Source organism: Microtus pennsylvanicus, chromosome 7 (assembly GCF_037038515.1).
Source record: "Microtus pennsylvanicus isolate mMicPen1 chromosome 7, mMicPen1.hap1, whole genome shotgun sequence".
Taxonomy (NCBI): Eukaryota; Metazoa; Chordata; class Mammalia; order Rodentia; family Cricetidae; genus Microtus; species Microtus pennsylvanicus.
The window spans coordinates 106,148,147-106,167,406 of NC_134585.1; the positions used below are offsets into that span (position 1 = coordinate 106,148,147).

The 19,260-nt window shown below is 47.7% G+C and overlaps 1 protein-coding gene across 1 annotated transcript in view; it reads left to right on the forward strand.

The window, feature by feature from the left end:
- The window catches only part of Fndc7 (fibronectin type III domain containing 7), a 35,287-nt gene extending 21,018 nt beyond the window's left edge, over nt 1-14,269 (forward strand). The window contains exons 9-13 of the mRNA XM_075979016.1: nt 850-1,104; nt 6,605-6,865; nt 10,527-10,556; nt 12,741-12,802; nt 12,885-14,269. Of these exons, the coding sequence (XP_075835131.1) occupies nt 850-1,104; nt 6,605-6,865; nt 10,527-10,556; nt 12,741-12,784 (590 nt within the window). The 3' untranslated portion in view covers nt 12,785-12,802; nt 12,885-14,269. The remainder of the gene's footprint in view (nt 1-849; nt 1,105-6,604; nt 6,866-10,526; nt 10,557-12,740; nt 12,803-12,884) is intronic.
- Nucleotides 14,270-19,260: the final 4,991 nt, after the last annotated feature.

A 19,260-nucleotide genomic window follows, 5' to 3' on the forward strand; every position in this document is an offset into this window, starting at 1 on the left:
TTGGAGGCAGGTAGATTAGAAGTTTAAGGTCATCCAAAGATACATGTAGACTTTAAGACTAACCCACATGAGACTCTGTCTCAGGAAGGAAAGAAAGAAAGAAAGAAAGAAAGAAAGAAAGAAAGAAAGAAAGAAAGAAAGAAAGAAAGAAAGAAAGAGAAAGAAGGAAGGAAGGAAGGAAGGAAGGAAGGAAGGAAGGAAGGAAGGAAGGAAGGAAGGAAAGAAAGAAGGAAGGAAGGAAGGAAAAAGGAAAAAGAAATGGGAGAAACAACATATGATCCAAAGCCTATTCTAGAACACTGCATTCTTGGAGAAAATGCTCACAAAACATGGTTGATATTACAAGGTGCATCAGAGGGTATGAGCAAAGGAAATTTTTCTTTTCTTTTCTACTTTTTTTTTTTTTTAAAGACAGGGTTTCCTCATATAGTCCTAGCTGTCCTGGAATTAGCTCTGTAGACCAGGTTGGCCTCAGACTCACAGAGATCCACCTGCTTCTGCCTCCCGAGTGTTGGCATTAAAGGCGTGTGCCACTACTGCCCGGTGAAAATTTCATTAAAAAGAGAAAGCATGAGAAACTTAGGATTTTAAGGGAAGCGTGAGCAAAGTTCCTTTTATTGCTTACTTGTCCTTGTGTGTGAGTGTGCATGTGTGATGGGGAGGGTGTGAACATATCACATGTGTGTAGAGTACATTCTCTGCTTCCACTGCGCATGCCCAGAGATTGAACTCATTGTCGGCTTGCCCTCTGAGTGCTTTGACCCAAAGTGCAGCCGCGCAGTCCAATGGTGGTTATCGTCTACAAGGAATCTGGAAGAAAATTAAATTCTTTTCTGTTTTCCGTTTTAGTGCCATGCTGTCCAGTTGGTCTGACGGCGGTGCAGGTCACCCAGTCTATCATCAACGTGAGCTGGACTATTGGGACAGTGGCTCAGACCTACGTGACAGTGCTCGAGTCACAGATCGGACAGTCCAAGTGTCACACCCATCAGAACCACTGCCTTCTGGGATGCATCGCATGTGGCATCAACTACACGGTGGCACTGAAAGCCATTAGCCCCACTGGACTGACTGCAGACTGTGCCTCCCAAAGTTATTCTTCCAGTAAGTGAATTCTAAACTCTAGCCCTTGAGTACTGATGTCTTAGTTGCTGTTCTGTTGCTGTGAAGAGACACTATAACCAAGGCAGCATTTTTTTCTGTTTGTTTTTGTTTTGTTTTGTTTTTGTTTTTCAAGACATGGTGGATCTGTGTAGCCCTGGCTGACCTGGAGCTTGCTCTGTAGACCAAGCTGCCCTGGAACTCAGATCTGCCTGCCTCTGTGTCCCTAGTGATGGTGTTATGGGTGTGTGCCACCACTGCCCAGCCCAGGACAACCCAAAAGAAAGCATTTAATTGGGGGCTCATTTACAGTTTCAAGAGTTAGTCCACAGTCCATGATCACCATGGTGAGAAGCAGACAGCCTAGGGCTGGGGCAGTAACTGAGAGCTTTACATCCTGATCCAAAGGCAGCCAGCAGAGAGACTGGGCCTGGCATGAGTGTTTGAATCCTGAAAGCCCACCCCCAGTGACACACCTCCCCTAAAACGGTCACACCTCCTAATCCTTCCCAAACAGTTCTATCAGCTGAGTACCAAGCATTCAAATAGACGAGGCTATGGGGACCATTCTCATTGAAACCATCACAGTTGCTAAGGAGTCCATGATCTCCGGTCTAGGCTCAGTCCATCCTTCCCATTTAAAAAGATGGTGTGGGACTGGAGAGATGGCTCAGCAGTTAGGAGCAGTGGCTTCAGAGGACCCAGGTTCAATTCCCAGCACCCACATGGTGCTCACAGATATCTGTGATCCAGCTCTAAGTGATTTGACACCCTCATACTGACATAAATGCAGGCGAAACATCAATGCACATAAAATAAAATCATATTAATCATTAAAAAGCGATGGCGACCTCTACCTCACTTTCAAATTCAGATTATTTCTTAGTGTCGTGCTGCCAATCATCTTCAACCACTCATCACCTTGTTTTTTGAGATAAGTTCTCTTACCAAATTTGAAACTTGTAAATGAAGGCCGCACTTTTGTTTCCCAACTGTCTAGACCCAAATAATCACAGAGAAATTATATTAATTACTGTTTGGCCAATGGCTCAGATATATTCCTAACTAGCTCTTACATCTTAAATTAACCCATTTCTTTTCATTTATGTATCACCAAGGGACTGTGGCTTACCAGTAACCTTCTGTCATTTTTCTCCTTCGGCAGCTGTGTAGCATCTCCTTCGACTCCACCTATTCTCTCTCTTCAGATTTCCCGACTGACTTTGCCCTGCTAAGCCATTGGCCAAAACAGCTGTGTTCAGTAACTGATAAAAGCAGCATGTATACAGAAGACACCCCGCATCAGGGACTCACCAGTCTGGCTAGATTAGTTGAATAGTGAGCACCAGGGGTGGTCCTGTCTCTGCCTCCCCAGTGCTGAGATTATAGGCACATGGCATCATAGAGCTGTTATGCTGAAATTTTACATGCATGCTGGAGCTCGAACTCACCGACCTAGCCCTCTCCTCACGCATGTATGGCAGAGGCTTCACCATTCTATCCCTCCTGTCAGGCGTGTGTGGCAGAGGCTTCACCATCCTAGCCCTCTCCTCAGCCCTAACCACACAGAGCACTTTCCAACATGTTTACAGTTCCCTTGGACTTGGAACTTCAAAGCTCAGCAGTTTCTGTCAGTCCTTGGTGCTTTGCTTCCCCTGGTAAAAAGGCCAGGCTGTTTCCTGAAGGGGAGGATGGTCCTTTTTTACATGACAGAGAGATCTGTAGTGAACACTAACAGCCTGGCAGAGGTTCCCGGAAGCGTTTGAGCGTACATCCTACCTGGTTTGCACTGTCATCACGCTGCGTTTCTCTCTCTCTTCTGAACCACTCCAGCCTTCTGTAGTTTATCATTTTAACAGGCCAAACGGGAGCAGAGGCTTCTTCCCACAAATGCCACGCCATTCAGGAATAATGGAAAGAAACAGCAAGCAGAGCAAGGCTAGCAAAGTTTCCTCTCATACATCATCCTAAACCTGCTGAGGCGGCTGCCTGGAGGGCTGTTTTGGAACAAACTCCAGAGACCGCCTCCAGGCTAGAGGAGAAACTGCACGGTGGTAATTAGTTCTCGCTTTGCTGGGCTCGGGACAGTGGGGTTGAAATATAATTTTGGCTTCTTGGAGGCAGTAGAAAATATCTTAACTGGGAGCCGAAATTAGAAATGGCTGCTTACAACTTGGGTTGCCTTTCTTTTCCATGATCCTAGTTCCTTTTAGGAAAGAAGAAAGCAAAGGTAGCAGCATCTCCCTGGCCTCCGGGTGAAAGCGTCATAACGATCTGTACAGTGTAGCGGGTTTACACCTCCCTTTGGCCCGTGACTTTCTGTTCTGGTGGTTGCCCCTTTCTCTTCTGCATTGCCAGTTCTGAGAAGATGGTTCATTGCTTAGTTCTCCACCTAACATCTTAAATTTTAATCAATTAATTGATTTGTGTGTGTGCTCCCACAAACACATCAGGGTCTGCTTGTGGAAGTCACAGGTCAGCATACAGGGGCTGGTGCTCTCCTTCCGCCATGTGGGGCCTAGAGGCTGAAATTAGTTGATCAGGCTTCATGGAAAGCACCTGTACCAGCTGAAAAACTTTGCCAGCCTTAAAACAATTTCTTAAAAAAAAAAGTCTAGAAAAAATAAATAAATAAACCAGTCCAGAAAAGGTGGCTCATAACTGTAATCTCTTTACTTGAGAAGGACAGGCAGGAGGGTCAGGAAATTAAGGTCATCCTGTGCTGTAGAGTTGTTTATGCTAATATCGCGAACAAAATGGAACAATTGTTTTTAACTAAGTAAAAAGAACAAATTAAGCCAGATAGACTAGCTCCCCTTTTTGTTGCTTTGACAAAAATATCTGACAAGCCAGACGGTGTGGTGCACACCTCTCTGAGGTAGAGGCCAGCCTGGTCTACAAAGTGAGTTTCAGGACTGCCAGGGCTACACAGTGAAACCCTGTCTAGAAAAACAAAACAAAATCTGGCAAAAAAGCCAAACAAGTCAAGGGGCCAGAGTGGTCCAGCAGCTAAGATAGCCACTGCTCTTCCAGGGGACCAGTGTTCGGTTCCCAGCGCCCACGCTGAATGTAACTCCAGTCCGCCCTCTCCCAGCCTCAGGCACTGCGTTCACATGTACACCCCACACTGTACACCCCACCCGTGTGCACCCCACCCGTGTACACCCCACACTGTACACCCCACACTGTACACCCCACATATATACACCCCACACTGTACACCCCACCCGTGTACACCCCACACTGTACACCCCACACTGTACACCCCACCCGTGTACACCCCACACTGTACACCCCACTGTACACCCCACACTGTACACCCCACATATATACACCCCACACTGTACACCCCACATATATACACCCCACAGTGTACACCCCACAGTGTACACCCCACACTATACATCCCACCCGTGTACACCCCACACTGTACATCCCATCCGTGTACACCCCACACTGTACACCCCACCCGTGTACACCCCACACTGTACATCCCACCCGTGTACACCCCACACTGTGCACCCCACACTGTACACCCCACACTGTACACCCCACCCGTGTACACCCCACACTGTACACCCCACACGTGTGTGCCCCACCCTGTACACCCCACACGTGTGCACCCCACTGTACACCCCACACTGACACCCCACATATATACACCCCACACTGTACACCCCACTGTACACCACACTGTACACCCCACACTGTACACCCCATTGTACACCCCACACGTGTGCACCCCACTGTACACCCCACACTGTACACCCACATATATACACCCCACACTGTACACCCCACCCGTGTACACCCCACATATATGCACTCCACACTGTACACCCCACCCGTGTACACCCCACTGTACACCCCACACTGCACACCCCACATGTGTGCACCCCACCCGTGTACACCCCACACTGTACACCCCACACTGTACACCCCACCCGTGTACACCCCACATATATACACTCCACACTGTACACCCCACACTGTACACCCCACACTGTACACCCCACACTGTACACCCCACACTGTACACCCCACACTGTACACCCCACCTGCGTACACCCCACCCTGTACATCCCACACTGTATACCCCACAGATACCCACAATTAAAAATAAATAAGCAATGACATTGCTGAGAAAATATGTCAGGAATGGGTTGATTTCATTTGCAGTTCATGGTGAGATCATGGCAGCAGGAAGAAGCTGGTCACCTTGTCTGAAGTCAGAAATTGGGTAGGTGAATGCTTGTATTCAGCTGGCTTCCTTGGTATTTAAGGCTGCCCAGGCTCCCTTCTGAGGGAATGGTACAGCCCACATTTAGGGTGGGTCACCCCACCTCGCTTAACATAATCTACATATCCCTCCCAGGCATTTCCAGAAGCTAACTTCCTCTAGACAGCCCTCTCAGACACGCCTGAAACTAACTTCCTCTAATCCCTCGCAGAAGAGCCTCTTGTCTGTCCGGGGTGATTCTGGAGCCTGTCAAGCTGACAGGGTTAGCCATCACGTGGCCTCCTGACCAGCATCCCAGCACTCAGGAGGTGAGACAAAGAGGTTCGCCAGACAGCCATGATTTCAAAACCAGCCTGGACTACATAGCGAATGAGACTCTGTCTCCAACTGCCTTCCAAATAATCAACCAGTCAAGAAGTCAGTCATGCTGGGTATAGTGCACACAGAATCCAGCGCTTGAGAGACTGAGGCCGGAAGGTGAATTTAGGGGCTAGCCTAGACTACATAGCAATACCCTGTCTCAAGCGAATGAACACACACACAGGGGGAGAAAGAGAGAGAGAGAGAGAAAGAGAGAGAGAGAGAGAGAGAGAGAACATGCACAAATCAAATGATCAAAAGAATCAGCCTGATTCTTCTTTAAAAAGTTATGCATGACCTTTATTTTAGTTCATGAGCATTCCACCATCTGGTGCCCTGATTGATACCTAATGTTTGACTTACTCAAAATATTTGGGAAACAGGACCAGAAGAGTACCCAATCGGTTAGCACAGATGAGGCATGGACCAACCAGCTTGCTCACTAGCCGGTCATAGAGGTGGCTGCCTCTAAGGTGTGCTCCTGCTCATAGCTTCTAGGGTGAACACAATGAGGTAGTTTAGTCCCCCTAAAGTCAAATGAGATCGGGGCATCATGCTATACCTTGATAGGATAGTGTGCATTTGACACTCATGCTATACCTCGATAGGACGGTGTGCATTTGACTCAGCGATTGCACCTCTCTGCCGACTGTAGACCTTTGACCCTCCAGGGTTCTATGTTAGAAGCCCCTCCCCCTCCCCACCCACACGTGGACTTCTGATCGTGCAGCTCACCACGGGAAGAGCACACACAGCCCTTCAGACCTTGCTCTGATCTAACCGGAGAGCAATCGTTCTCTGCAGAGGTCTCCAGTTCTGCCTTTTCCCTCTGTAGTGATTGTAAACAAAGCCATGCTCGTGTGATGATGAAATAATAATTTGGGGCTTGTTTTTATCCTGTAGGTGCCTGCTGCCCCCTGGGGGTCAAATTATACAGGCTGGGCCCTAATGGCATCCGGATCTACTGGCAAGCTTCCAGGGGCTCTGCCAATTATAGCACCGACCTCCATGGGTCCAAAGGCATCTTCACGTGTGTCCCAAGTGCTGGCTTAAGTTTCTGTGATGTCACCGACATCCCCTGTGGGGACGTATACACTGTGATGGTCTCGCCAGTTGCTGAAACAGGACTGAAGCTCACATTCTGTCCAAAGAAAATATACTCAGGTAAATCAAGTTATGACCTTTAATTTACAACCAGCCCAGTGGTACAGCCCTTGACATAGCACGCACAAGGCCCCAGCACCCAAAAGTAAAACATAAAAGGAAGATTAAAACTAACCCTTGGGCTGGCAAGATGGCTTAGGGGTATTCTCGTTTGCTTTCTCCTACTGAGAGAAATACCAGGATCCATAGCAACTGAGGGAGGAAAGGGTTTGTTTGGCTCATAGGTCACAGCCCATCCTCAAGGGAAGTCAGGGCAGGAACTCAAGCGGGAACAGAGGCAGGAAACATGGAGGAAAGCTACCTACTGACTTATTCTCAGGCTCAGTGACCTTTCTCAGAGAGCCCAGGCCCACCTGTCTAGGGACTGTACTGCCCACCATGGACTGGGCCCTCCTACATCAATCATCAAAGAAGACAATTTCCCACAGCCATGTCCACAGATCAATCTGTTGGAGAAAATTCCTCAACTGAGGCTTCTGCTTCCCAGGTGACTTAAACTATGTCAAGCTGACAATGAAAACTAAGCAATATAGTGAGTAAAAGTGCTTGCCTGGCTGAGTGCAATCCCTCGAGCCCATGTTGTGTGTCTCAGCCAGGGTTTCACACTATGACCCAAGCAACCTACAGAGGAAAAGTGTTTATGCGCTTGTATTTCTATCACTGAGGGAAGCTAGGGCAGGAGCTGATGCTGGGACAATAGAGGGACACTGCTTACCAGTTTGCTCTCCCATGACTTGCCCAGTCAGCTCTCTTACAGAACCCAGCTGAGGGGTGGCACCTCCCACAATGACCTGGACCCTCCCACATCAAATGCCCCGCAGACTCGCCTACAGCCCAGTCTTAGGATTTTTCAGCTGAGGTTCCCCTTTCTCAGATGACTCCAGCTTGTGTCAGCTTTACATGAAACTGGCCAGCACATGATAGAGGGAGAGAACTGGCTCCTACCAGTTGTGTGGTTTATATCCGTGAACCCACACTCTCATATCCACAAATAAACCCCCAAAATATTAAAACTTATCTTCAGGTCGGAATTACCTGTGAATTAAGTAAGAGGCAGGGCAATCCCTCTTATCGGCTAAGTGTGAATTCTCTGCAAGCTGCAGGAATTCAGACTTCTTTGGAATTGCGGTGTGGACCCGTGTGCCTCTCCCCCTTCAGAAAAAGGGCCAGATCCTTACTATTTTCATAGTAAAGAGGATTAAAGTGATTGGCAATTTGGGAACAGATTTTTTTTTAATGTATTTTATGGTTTATTTAACTTTATTTTATGTGCATTGGTATGAAAGTGTCAGATCCCCTGGAACTGGATCTTCAGACAGTTGTGAGCTGCCATGTGGATGCTAGGAATTGAACCCAGGTCCTCTGGAAGAGCAGTCAGTGCTCTTAACCACTGAGCCATCTCTCCAGCCCTTGGGAACAGATTTTTTAAACATAGTCTAGAGATGTCATTTGACAACTTGTCATGTTGGACCTTAAAAGACTTGGCCTTCGCTGTACCATAGTGACGCACACTTTTTATCCCAGCACTCGAGAGGCAGGCAGATCTCTGTAAGACTGAGGCCAGCCCGGTCTACAAAGCAAGTCCCAGAACAGCCAGGGCTATTACACAGAGAGACCTAGTCTCAAAAACAACAACAGCAGCAGCAACAACAACAAAGCAGTTTTGAACTTTTATTTGCACAGATTGAGAATGAGGACAAAGGGGAAGTTTGCAGATCAAAGGAAAGGGAATGTATAAATCCTAAATTAGGGCTAGAAATCTGAGTGGGTAGACAGGCTGTGATCACAAACCAGGGCGGACAGCCAGGCTGTCTCACCAGGGCTGGCAGGAGACATTAGCAATTCTCTTGTTCTGTGTTCCAACACCGCCCCCCCCCACCTTGCCCAGGGCACAGTCATATATTTTTCATGTACTTCTAAGAGAAGGAAGAGAAAAGCAATAACGAGGCCCTAGAATTTTGCAGGTGAGCACAGGAAGATGAAAAGATGCCTCAGGAGCCTTTCCTGATAAGCAGTCCGCATTTTCTAATTAAATTCAGGTGACAAGAGGTTCACCGTGGCTCTCGGTGGCAGAACATGGCCAGCTCTTCCTAAAGGGAAGAGCTCTCCTTAGATGTCATGCTTTGATTTTTATTTATGTTTTAATCGTGCCATTTTCCCCCAAATCTGGTCCATAGCACGTCCTTCTGAGAAGAGACTGGAGTGGATTCGTGGTGTGCAGCTGAGCTCTTTAGAAGACAAGCTCACCACTCAATAACAACATGTCATGTTTGCTGTTTACTTCACAAACTTAAGTGTCCTCATGCGTGGTTAGGAGCACACAGTCCCTTTCCAGCAGTCCTGAGTTCAATTTCTAGTCCCCACATCAGATGGCTCAACCACCTGTAACTTTAGCTCCCCTGGCTTACACACACACACACATACCCTATCACATTTATGTCTGGTTGAATGCTCAAAATAACCATAAGAAGTAGATTCAGCAGACCTAACTGTTTCTGGTTTATAAGTGAGACCCAATGGCTCCCAAGTTCTGTATCTACAATTCTCTGCAAGTCACTAAATTGTATATGACCCGATTATGTGTGGACATAAAATAGCAAGCGGAGGATCCTTCCTGAAAGCACACTTGGGGGACATAATTTGCCTTACTCCTCATGAGCCCCAAACCATTTCAGGCCAGACAGATCATCCTTTCCATTCTTCCCGCCCTGATACATTTAGAATATTTTTAGTGGAAATTTTCCAAGTTTGGTTGCTCTTAAGAGTGGAGAAACCTATCCCACAGTCAGAGAGGGGTGTATGTGGAGCTCGGAGCAAATGTGGGCCTGCGGTTGCTAGGTGTGTTGTTTGGAGAGGGATGTGTGGTGTGTGCAGCCTGTGCAGGCAAAGAAGCTAGGCTGCCAAGTTCATCTTCAGAAGAGGGCCTGTGTACAGTCTGAACCTAGGAGAGTCCCAAGCTTGCCTACCTCAGCATCTCCTTCTCTTATTTGAGTCTTCTCTTCTTCATCTTTGGTCTACTTTCCATTTACTGTTCTCCTTTTTTTTTTTTTTTAGTAGTTCTGGAGATTAGACTCAGGACATAGTACAAGCTAGGCAAAAACCACACTGCCGAAGTAGCATTCCCTCAACATCCCCCCTCCCTATCCCTGGGCCTTTTCCTAAAACTTTCTTTTGAAACAATGGCTTGCTAAATTGCCCATACTGACCTCAGCTGCCTAAGTAGCTTGCTTTACAGGCTTGTACCACCACGCCCAGTCCTTTTTCCTTTTTTACAAATGTGTGACTTTCCCGTCTGAAATACATCAACGGGGCTGGGAAGATGGCTCCGTGGGTAAAGCACCTGCCACACGATGGTAAGGACCTGAGTTTGGATCCCCAGAGCTTAAGTAAAAGGCCAGGCATGGTAGCGCACACAGCTGTAGCCCCAGCGCTTGGCGGTGGTGGGGTACTAAGCAGATCCCTGAAGTTTATCAGCCAGCCTAGCCGAATCAGTGAGCTTCTGGTTCAGGGAGAGAGACACCGTCTCAAAAGCTAACAGTGGAGAGCATCAAAGAAAGACACCGGGATCAGCCTCAGACCTCCATGCACACAAACTCCCCATAAAAAAAAAATATATCAACGAGTTTGTTTTCAACGCTTATGTTTTGCTTGTTTTTTACAGTTACTTGTTCTGGAAGTACACTCGGGATGGGTAAGTGATTTTTCTCCTCTGGATAGAGTTGGAAAGAATTTGTGATGCTATGTTTCGGAGCTACTTAAAGAAATCACGATCACAGCTAATGCTGTAATTACTAAGAATGCCAAGTGTCTCTTTGAGACAGTGTTCTGCTTCCCTGCTTCCCCATAGCCTTTCCCTGATCAGGGTGCTTCCCTTCACCTTGCACAAACCGAGATGGATTCCTTTAGGTGTTGAAGTCTTTTTAGTCCGAAATCCCAGGGGAAAATGCAAATATTTTCCAGAGGGCAGCTGATTATTCCCCTCCCCTCATACATGCTTTCGAAGAGGATTCCAGCCTTGCTGCACATTCAGATTCCTTGGCGCCCTTAACATTTTACTGATGCTGGGGCTCCGGCCCAGAAGGACTGCCATCATTGTCCTAAGGTGGAGGCTGGGCGGCAGGATCTGTGAAAACCTCTCTGGTGAGTTTAGAGGGAGTGGAGGGCCAGGAACTGCTGCCGTAAGCAGAGCTTCTCCATGCTGTGCACACAGCTCCCAGTGGCCCCTCAAAGGCACCTTGCGACTTGGCAGGGACAGAGGCCTCACACTGCTAATGAGGTGAGCCTGGGCACGCTTTGGACAGAGCAGCGGTGAGCGAACCGGCCCCTCCCCCTCTCTGAGTAAGTCATTTGCCGGCCTCTCCCGGATGGTGGGAATCACGCCTAGGAAGACCTTCCAGACTTCCTCTCTCTCTTTCCTGAAGACAGGACTGGTCACCTCAGGATCCTGGCTGGCAAGGGCCCTCTGACCTGCTAAAATGAGTCCTGGGATTCTGTTTGCTTAAGACTTTTGGTCTTTCTTGATCCTTGGATTATCCTAAATCTTGTCAGCACCATGAATTAACTTATTTTTGGGGGGAGTGGGGCCTCACTATGTAGCCTCATCTAGGCTGAAACTCGCTATGTAGACCAGGCTGGCCTTGAATTCACAGAGCTCTGCCTCCCAAGTGCTGGGCTTAGAGGTTTACAGCACAATGCTGGGCTGAACTAAGAGGCAGTTTTGGGTTCAAAACCTGCTGCTTTTATTTGCACTTTGCCGACTTAGTTATAGTCCCTAAGCCTAGTTTTCCTCATCTTAAAACTGAAGTAATAGTCACTTCATAAAACATAATAAGGGTTAAATAAAATGTGATTGATTGGACACAGTGAGAGACCTGTAGTAATAGTAACTGGTAGTTATCAGTTCAGGATCAATTTCATCTCATAACTCTCTAGGATCTAGATAGTAACATTTGGATGTGCTACTTCTAACGTAATTCCATTTATAACCTTACAGCTCATGACACTTGAACATGCTGGCTTTCAAAGTGTGAGTCTAACAGCACCAGTGTTTCCTAGAAAGCTCTTAGAAATGCCCTCTTACGAATGGTGGCACACACTTTTAATTCCAGGACTTGGGAGGCAGAGGTAGGCAGAGCTCTGTGAGTTCAAGGCCAGCCTGGTGTACAGAGGGAGTTCCAGGACAGCCAAGGTTACACAGAGCAACTCTGTTGTGAAAAACAAAACAAAACAACAATAACAAAATGAAAGAAAGAAGCTGCCTCTGGGATTGGTCAATGGCCTAGAAACTGGGAAATTCTGAGGCTGAGCCCAGCAACTTGGTTTTAACAAGCCCACCAGGATGAAGAAGCAGTCTCAGGTCTGAAGACCAGGGCTGCAACTCACGAAAGCCCTTGTGGCTGGAAACTTGATGCCTGGTTGGAGGACAGAGCGACAGGTGGATGTCTGTTCACTCTCTGTCACCTGCCCAGCCTGGGGAGCTTTGGGGACTTTCCTCCCCAGGACATCCTTAGCAGTTGAAGGTTTATGTTCCCCTTCTGTAAATGCCTGAATGACTGACAGGTGGTGGTGGTGCTTGCTAGGGGACATAGTTAGTTGGCCTCGGGGTGAAAGGAACGCTCCTCATCCACATCCAGTCAGTACTCTGAGCTCAGAGACGCTGGAAGGATTCATTTCATGAGGCAGGCATTTAGTCACGCTAGTCAGTCAGAAACCCCTGGTCACTTGGAACAGTTTGGCTGCTCACTTTCCTCCTCGCTGGCTGTGGCGTGTCACAGAAATAGCCATCTGACCATCAGCACTGAGAAACTCTCAGCATTGAAGCCGATGTCTGCACGGGTAATGAATCTTAAGTGTGTCCTCTCCCTTGCCCCTTCAGTGATTTACAGAGGGAAGAGGAACGACACCGTGAGCCCCCGGTAGAAGCAGACACTCCAGGAGGTAAGTAGTGAGAGGTAACTCTGGAGGAGTCCACAGCAAGATTTTCCCTCCGTTTTAAAGATTTTCCTCATTTCTCTTGCAGAGTTAAGAAGCAGCGACGGAAACAAGCTCTTAGAACACAGAACGCCCGTAGGATAGGAAAAGCTCCATCGGCCTTCAAGGGAGTAATTCATACTCTGTATCGACAGGGCAAGGTCAAGTGTGTCATCAGCTGCAGAGAAGTTCCAGATGAACTGTGTGAGGAGAGGTGAGGGCTCTACAGAGGAATGATCCAGAAAGTCCCCTGGAAGGCTGCCAGAGTGAGTCAGCGTGGAGTCAGAGCCTGCAAGCGTAAAAGCGCTGCTTAGCAGGAATTTGTTCAGAGACTTCACATCCAGACACGCCACAGAATGTTGCCGGTTGCAACCAGCTGAGGCTGGCATCGGATCCTCAGTCCTTCTGCAGCAGCCTCCCAGAGTGCTAGAATTACAGGCCTGTACCGGTTTGCCCAGCGCTCCATTACAGACTTCAATAAGTCCTGTTCACGAGTGTCTAAGCAGTTTGCCATACAGCATCTTCCCTCTAGGGAGGATGGGCGTGGACCCCCACAGTAGTCAGCCCCCCCCCCCACCAGGAGGACAGCATCCACCCTGAGACAGGCCTCAGTTGGGACTTTTTAGCTGGAAGTTGCACAGCAGCGGTTGCTAGGGCAACGCGGGGTAACAAACGCCCTAGGCACAAGTTCCTGGGGAAGCTGAGCTGCCTATAGATTTCGTCCAGTCAGAGAGGCATGTGAGCAGCCGTCTGCCAGAGCCTCCGGAAAGCAGAACTGTAGGCCCGTGGCTGGAAAGATCGCCATCGGGAGGGAGCGAAGACGTCTGGTGGAGCGGTGGCCAAGGGCAGAGTCTCAGACTATGGCAGACAGACACACACAGCTTCTCGGGGGCTCAGCGATCTTGTAGCCTGTTCTCTACACTCCCCTCACCTTGTAATGGCTTCTTTCCGGGTCTGGGTAGGGAAAACAGCGCTAGATAACATTAATCTGTTGCATCTGGAACAGTGTGTGTCTGTCTAACGCCAGAACGCTAATTTTAGAGTAGTGTGAATAAGATTTGTGTCACGCGTGCGCACGCGGCTGTGGCGCTTACTCCTCAGAGTGGCTGGAGGGTCCGAAGAAATGGCTCAGTGGTTAAGAGAACAGGCTACCTTTGTAGAGGACCTGGGTTCCATTCCCAGTCCTCACACCTGGTAGCTCACAGCTGTCTCTCACTGTTCCGCAGCGGTGGTGGTGATAAGTATCCTCTAGTCTCTGAGAGCGCTGGGCATGTAAGTGAAGCACAGTCTCACATGCAGGAAAAACACCCACACTTATAAAATAAATAAAAGAATTTAAAAAGCATGGCTCTGGAGTCAGGAATGTATATGCTTGGAAGCAACTCTAAAAGTCTACCCAAAGAATTGGAGCATGAAGTTAGGCACGAGGCGGGCAAGGAGGAAGGAGCAAGTTCCCTTCCTATATCTCCTTTACTAGGAAACCAATCAAAGTCCAACAGAGAGGATGATATATGTAAGACCGACCAGAAAGCCAATTATGAGGTCTCATGCTGGTAATCTCAACACTTAGCAATCTGAGGCGGGAGGATCATGAGTTCAAGGTCATCTTGGCACACGTACAGAAATATCTCTGTAAATCAGAGATGCAAAACATGTCTCTTGTAAAGAGATCTTTATAATAACTATCCAATCTTTAAAAGATTTATTTTTATTTTATGTGTATGAATGTTTTGCCTGGATGTATGTCTGTGTATCACGTGTGTACCTGTAGAAGCCAGAAGATGGCATCAGATCCCTTGGAACTGGAGTGGTGGTCGTGAGCTGCCATACAGGTACTGGGAACTGAACCCAGGTCCTCTACAAGAGCAACAAGTGCCGTTCACCAAGAGCTGTCTCTCTAGCCCATTATTATTATTGTTATTTTATAATTTCACACATGTATACTTTTCCCAACCATCCCTGATCACTCTCTCCACTTCTCCACAAAATCTTCATCGTGTTCATATCTGTCTGTTTTGTTTAGTGACCCGGCCAAGATTTGCCAGTGCCGCCTGCATGACTCTGGGTTGGGTGTTATCTGTTTGGGTGTGGTGGGCTCAGCAGAGGTTACACAACTAAAAACAGCACCCTCCTCTCATAGGCTCTACTGATAGCCATGCCCCAGGGATGAAGGTGGGGCCCCAGGAGCCCCTGGATAAAGAGAAGCCAGTCCTAAAGGCGGAGTTTAATGCTTCAAGTGCACAGATGGAAGAGTTGAGTTTTGTTCAATTTAAAAAAAATTGCTTTTGCCAGCCATGACAGTGCACACCTGTAAGGCCAGAACTCAGGAAGCAGAGGCAAGTGGATCTCTGTGAGGTCAAGGCTAGCCTGGTCTTCATAGGGGGTTCCTGGCCAGCAAGAGCTAGACAGTTAGACCCTGTCTCAAAAAACAAAAATCATTTTTAACTGGGTATGGTGGTGTACACTTTTTATCCTGGCTCTTAGGAGGCAGAGGCAGGTGGATTTCTGTTAGTACCAGGACAGTCAGGGTTACATAGAGACTTCCAGGACGGCCTTGACAACATAGTGAGTTCCAGGACAGCCAGAACTGTGTAGCGACACCTATCACGAAACAAAAACCAAAATTTATTCATGTATTTTAATTAACTAGTTTTTGTTAATGAGCACATAAGCGTCATTATGAAAACGTTACATGTATATTATACTTAGCTCATGTTCAGCCCCCATTATCCTCCCTTGTCCCATTCCACAGGTCTCCTTTCTCCTTTTGTTTGAATACCAGTGATGCAACAGCAATCATAGAGTCCCAGTTGTCACTCTAGAGACTTGAATTAATTAGGTATGGGGTCAGGCCCCAAAATGGTTGTTGGGTTTGTCTGTCTCATGCTCACCAAGCACTTCTGACACGTCGGAGTTTGGGAGACTTTCTGTTCTTGCCTAGGTGAGTTTCTCGAAGTCAGATTTCAGTGGTGGGACACTGAAACCATGGAGGAAACACTGGTGAGACCCAGTGTTCAGAGGAGGTGCATGTCCTGGTGGGAAGCCTATTCTGGACTGTGGGGCGAGCACCCATGTGAGACTATGTAGTACACTCAGTTGACAACAATGCACCTTTCAGAATGGCACCTCAGCCTCGGGTCTATGGCTGACTGGAAGAGAAACTGATAAAACTAATGGAAGGGCAGGATCTCTGTCTTCAAAGATCAGCACAAGAAAACGGCCATATCCGCTGAGTTATGTGTCTGAGGCTAAGACGCACTGGCCAGAGTTCCACAAAAGACAACGTGGTCCACACTGGCGGCGGGGGGGGGGGGGGGGGGGGGGGGGGGGGATGAGTGTTTACATAATTTACTTAGTCTGTATGATGCACAGACCACACACTGCTAAGAGCTTTCTGCATATTCATTTCGCTTCCACAAGGACCCCACAAGCTAAATAAGAACCTCGTCCTCTTTCCACAGATGGAGAAAAGGGGCCCAGAAAAGATAAGACACTCATCCGTGTTCACACAGTTCACTGGTGCAGACACCTCCAGGGGTCATCAATATTTTGTTTGTGCAAAGTCTTTCATTAGATTTTTATGAAAACTTCATCATTTGCTGGAGAGAAAGACCAGCACCGGATAAAGGGAAATGGGCTCAAAGGTGGGCAACCTGCTCTAACCTCAAGCTATTTTATCCGTTCAACGGCTCTACGGCCTGTGCAGCTTTTCCTCTCTGGCCAGTGTCGGCGAGTTTTGCCTTCATTCGGCGGTGTCATATTTGAGAAATACAAACACACTTTTTAATCTGTGTAGGAGAGCCAACTAGAGGAGACCTGGAGAAACAGCTCAGGGAGATTATGCAAAACCAGGGAACGTGGGAGGACAGCCCATAGGATGCAAGAGAAGAGGCGGTTATGATCTTGAAGCCAGACAGCTTCAGGTCCTAGCTCATCCAGAGATTTTTGTTTTGTTTTGTTTTGTTTTTCTAGACAAGGTTTCTCTCTGTAGCTGTCCTGGAACAACTAGCTCTTGTAGACCAGACTGACCGTGAACCCGCAGGCCTCTTCTGCAACCCCCCCCCCCCATACCAGGATTAAAGGTGTGTGCCACCACCACCCGGCTTCATCCGGAGATCTTTTTATTTTTATTTTTTATTTTTATTTTATTTTTTTCATCCAGAGATCTTACATGATGTGCTTACCCTTCTTCAGCCTTGCTTCTCTCATTTGTAAACCAGCAGTAAAGATTTTCATTTTGCTGGGGTTTGCAAGGTTTTAGATGTGTATTCATGAGCTGAGGCGATAGCTCAGTTGGTAAAGTATTTGTGAGTGAGCATAGGACCTAAGTTTGGATCAAAAGCTGGGCAAAAGTCAGCTGTGGTGGTGTGTGCCTGTGATCCTAGTCCTGAGAGGTGGAAAGAGGAGGATCACTGAGACTTGCTCATCAGCCTGGCTGTTCCAAATAGGTGAGCTACAGGCTTGAAGGGACTCAGCCCACTCAAGCATGTCGCTCTGGCAGGCCTTGCCCTTCTCCCCCAATTCTCTCTACTTTGCTAAAAAACCATTAGATTACATCCCTGAAGCTAGCCCCCAAAATCTATTCCTGTTTTGGGCCAATCCCTCCTCCTGAAATTGACTACCAAGGTCTAGCTATCAAATTATTGAGATCAAGCAATCAAAAGCTCCCCTTGGCTGACCTAATTAACATGCCCAATTCAAACTGAATACCTCATTCTAACACACGGTTTGCCCTTGTACCTTTATAAACTGCGGTGTTCCTGACAAGTCTGTCTCCACTCTATCCAGAGGCAGTCCTTTGTCCCTCGGGACAAATACCCCTGCTCCCTTTCCTGTGTTCCCTTCCCCTTCTCCCCCTTCATCTGTCTTCCTCTGTCTTCGTCCCTTATCCCTGCTCTCTGTCTCTCTGGGGCAAATAAATCTCCTTCATGCTGAGAACTTGGTCTTGGGGATCCTGAGCCAATACTTTCCTTTCAAGATTTAGTGAGATCCTACCTCAAAAATCAAAGGCGGAGAAGTAACTGAGGAAGGCACCCGACATCGTTCTCTGGCTTCTGCACACACATGCTCCCACACAAATGCTCCCCCAACATACAAAGATAATGTATCACACACAGGTACAACGCAACTGGTTTGAGTCCACACTGCTAGTAAGAACCAGAGCTAGCAGCCTACAAACCGCAATTCCAGCCGGGCGGTGGTGGCGCACGCCTTTAATCCCAGCACTTGGGAGGCAGAGGCAGGCAGATCTTTGTGAGTTCGAGATCAGCCTGGTCTACAAGAGCTAGTTCCAGGACAGGCTCCAAAACCACAGAGAAACCCTGTCTCAACCTCCCCCCCAAGCCCCCCCCCAAAATAAACCCCTCAATCCCAGAGAATTTAGACAACAATGAGGACACTAAGAGAGACTTACATAGACATAATCTACATGGGAGGTAGAAAGTAGAAAAGACAAGATCTCCTGAGTAAATTGGGAGCATGGGGACCTTGGGGGAGGGTTGAAAGAGGGAGGGGAGAAGCAGGGAGGGGAGCAGAGAAAAATGTAGAGCTCAATAAATATCATGGAAAGAAAAAAGAATCAGAGCTAGAATTTGCACATTGTGAATTTGTGTATGTGTGCACTGTCCCTGGGCCTTGAGGAACACATGTCATAACCACAGCTCCGGTGACAGTATTTCCAGCTCTGAAGGGCATTTTGTGTCACTTCCTGACACCTAGGCTTTTGAAGGGTCCAACGACTTGGAGATATCTCACCGCCCCACTTACTCTGCTTGACCCCCAGGGTAAGCAACCCCAGAGAGACCTGCTCTGTGAGGGTGTTTCTTAGGGGTTGGGCTCCACCCTACTATACATACTAAGCAGAACTTGATTTAAATTTGAAAAGGGAATGGGAAAGATGGTGCGTATATTAAAAACTGTTAGCGACTGAATCCATTTAGAGGAGGCTTAAGGCTCCAGCTTCTATTGCCACAAAAACCTTGTTGTCATTGTTTTCTACTCCTGTCCACTCCGTTTTCTGGGTAGCACAAGCTGATCCTTTCCCTGGTGCAGCACTTGCCGTGAAACCTTGGTCATGCGCAGCATCAAGTCAGCCTTCTCTTTTCTGTGGTCACTTGAAGATAAAAGAGATAATCCACTCTGTCTGATATGTGGTGCACACTAAGCACTCAGTCCAATTTAGACATTATTAGGAATAGCACTTACTAACCATTTCACTGTGTGACCAGTGTGAATCTTTGAAACTATGGGCTCTTTGCAAACTCCTGTAGGAATGCTAATGTCTACCGGTGTAAAAATGGTTGCCAGGGCACTCAGTAACTGAGCTGATTAACTGCTTTGCTTCTTTCAGATCCCGAGACTGGTTCTCAAGTAGGCTGTTGCCTAAGTTATCTTGGTATGAGCTCAAATCAGTTCCTGTTCATCAG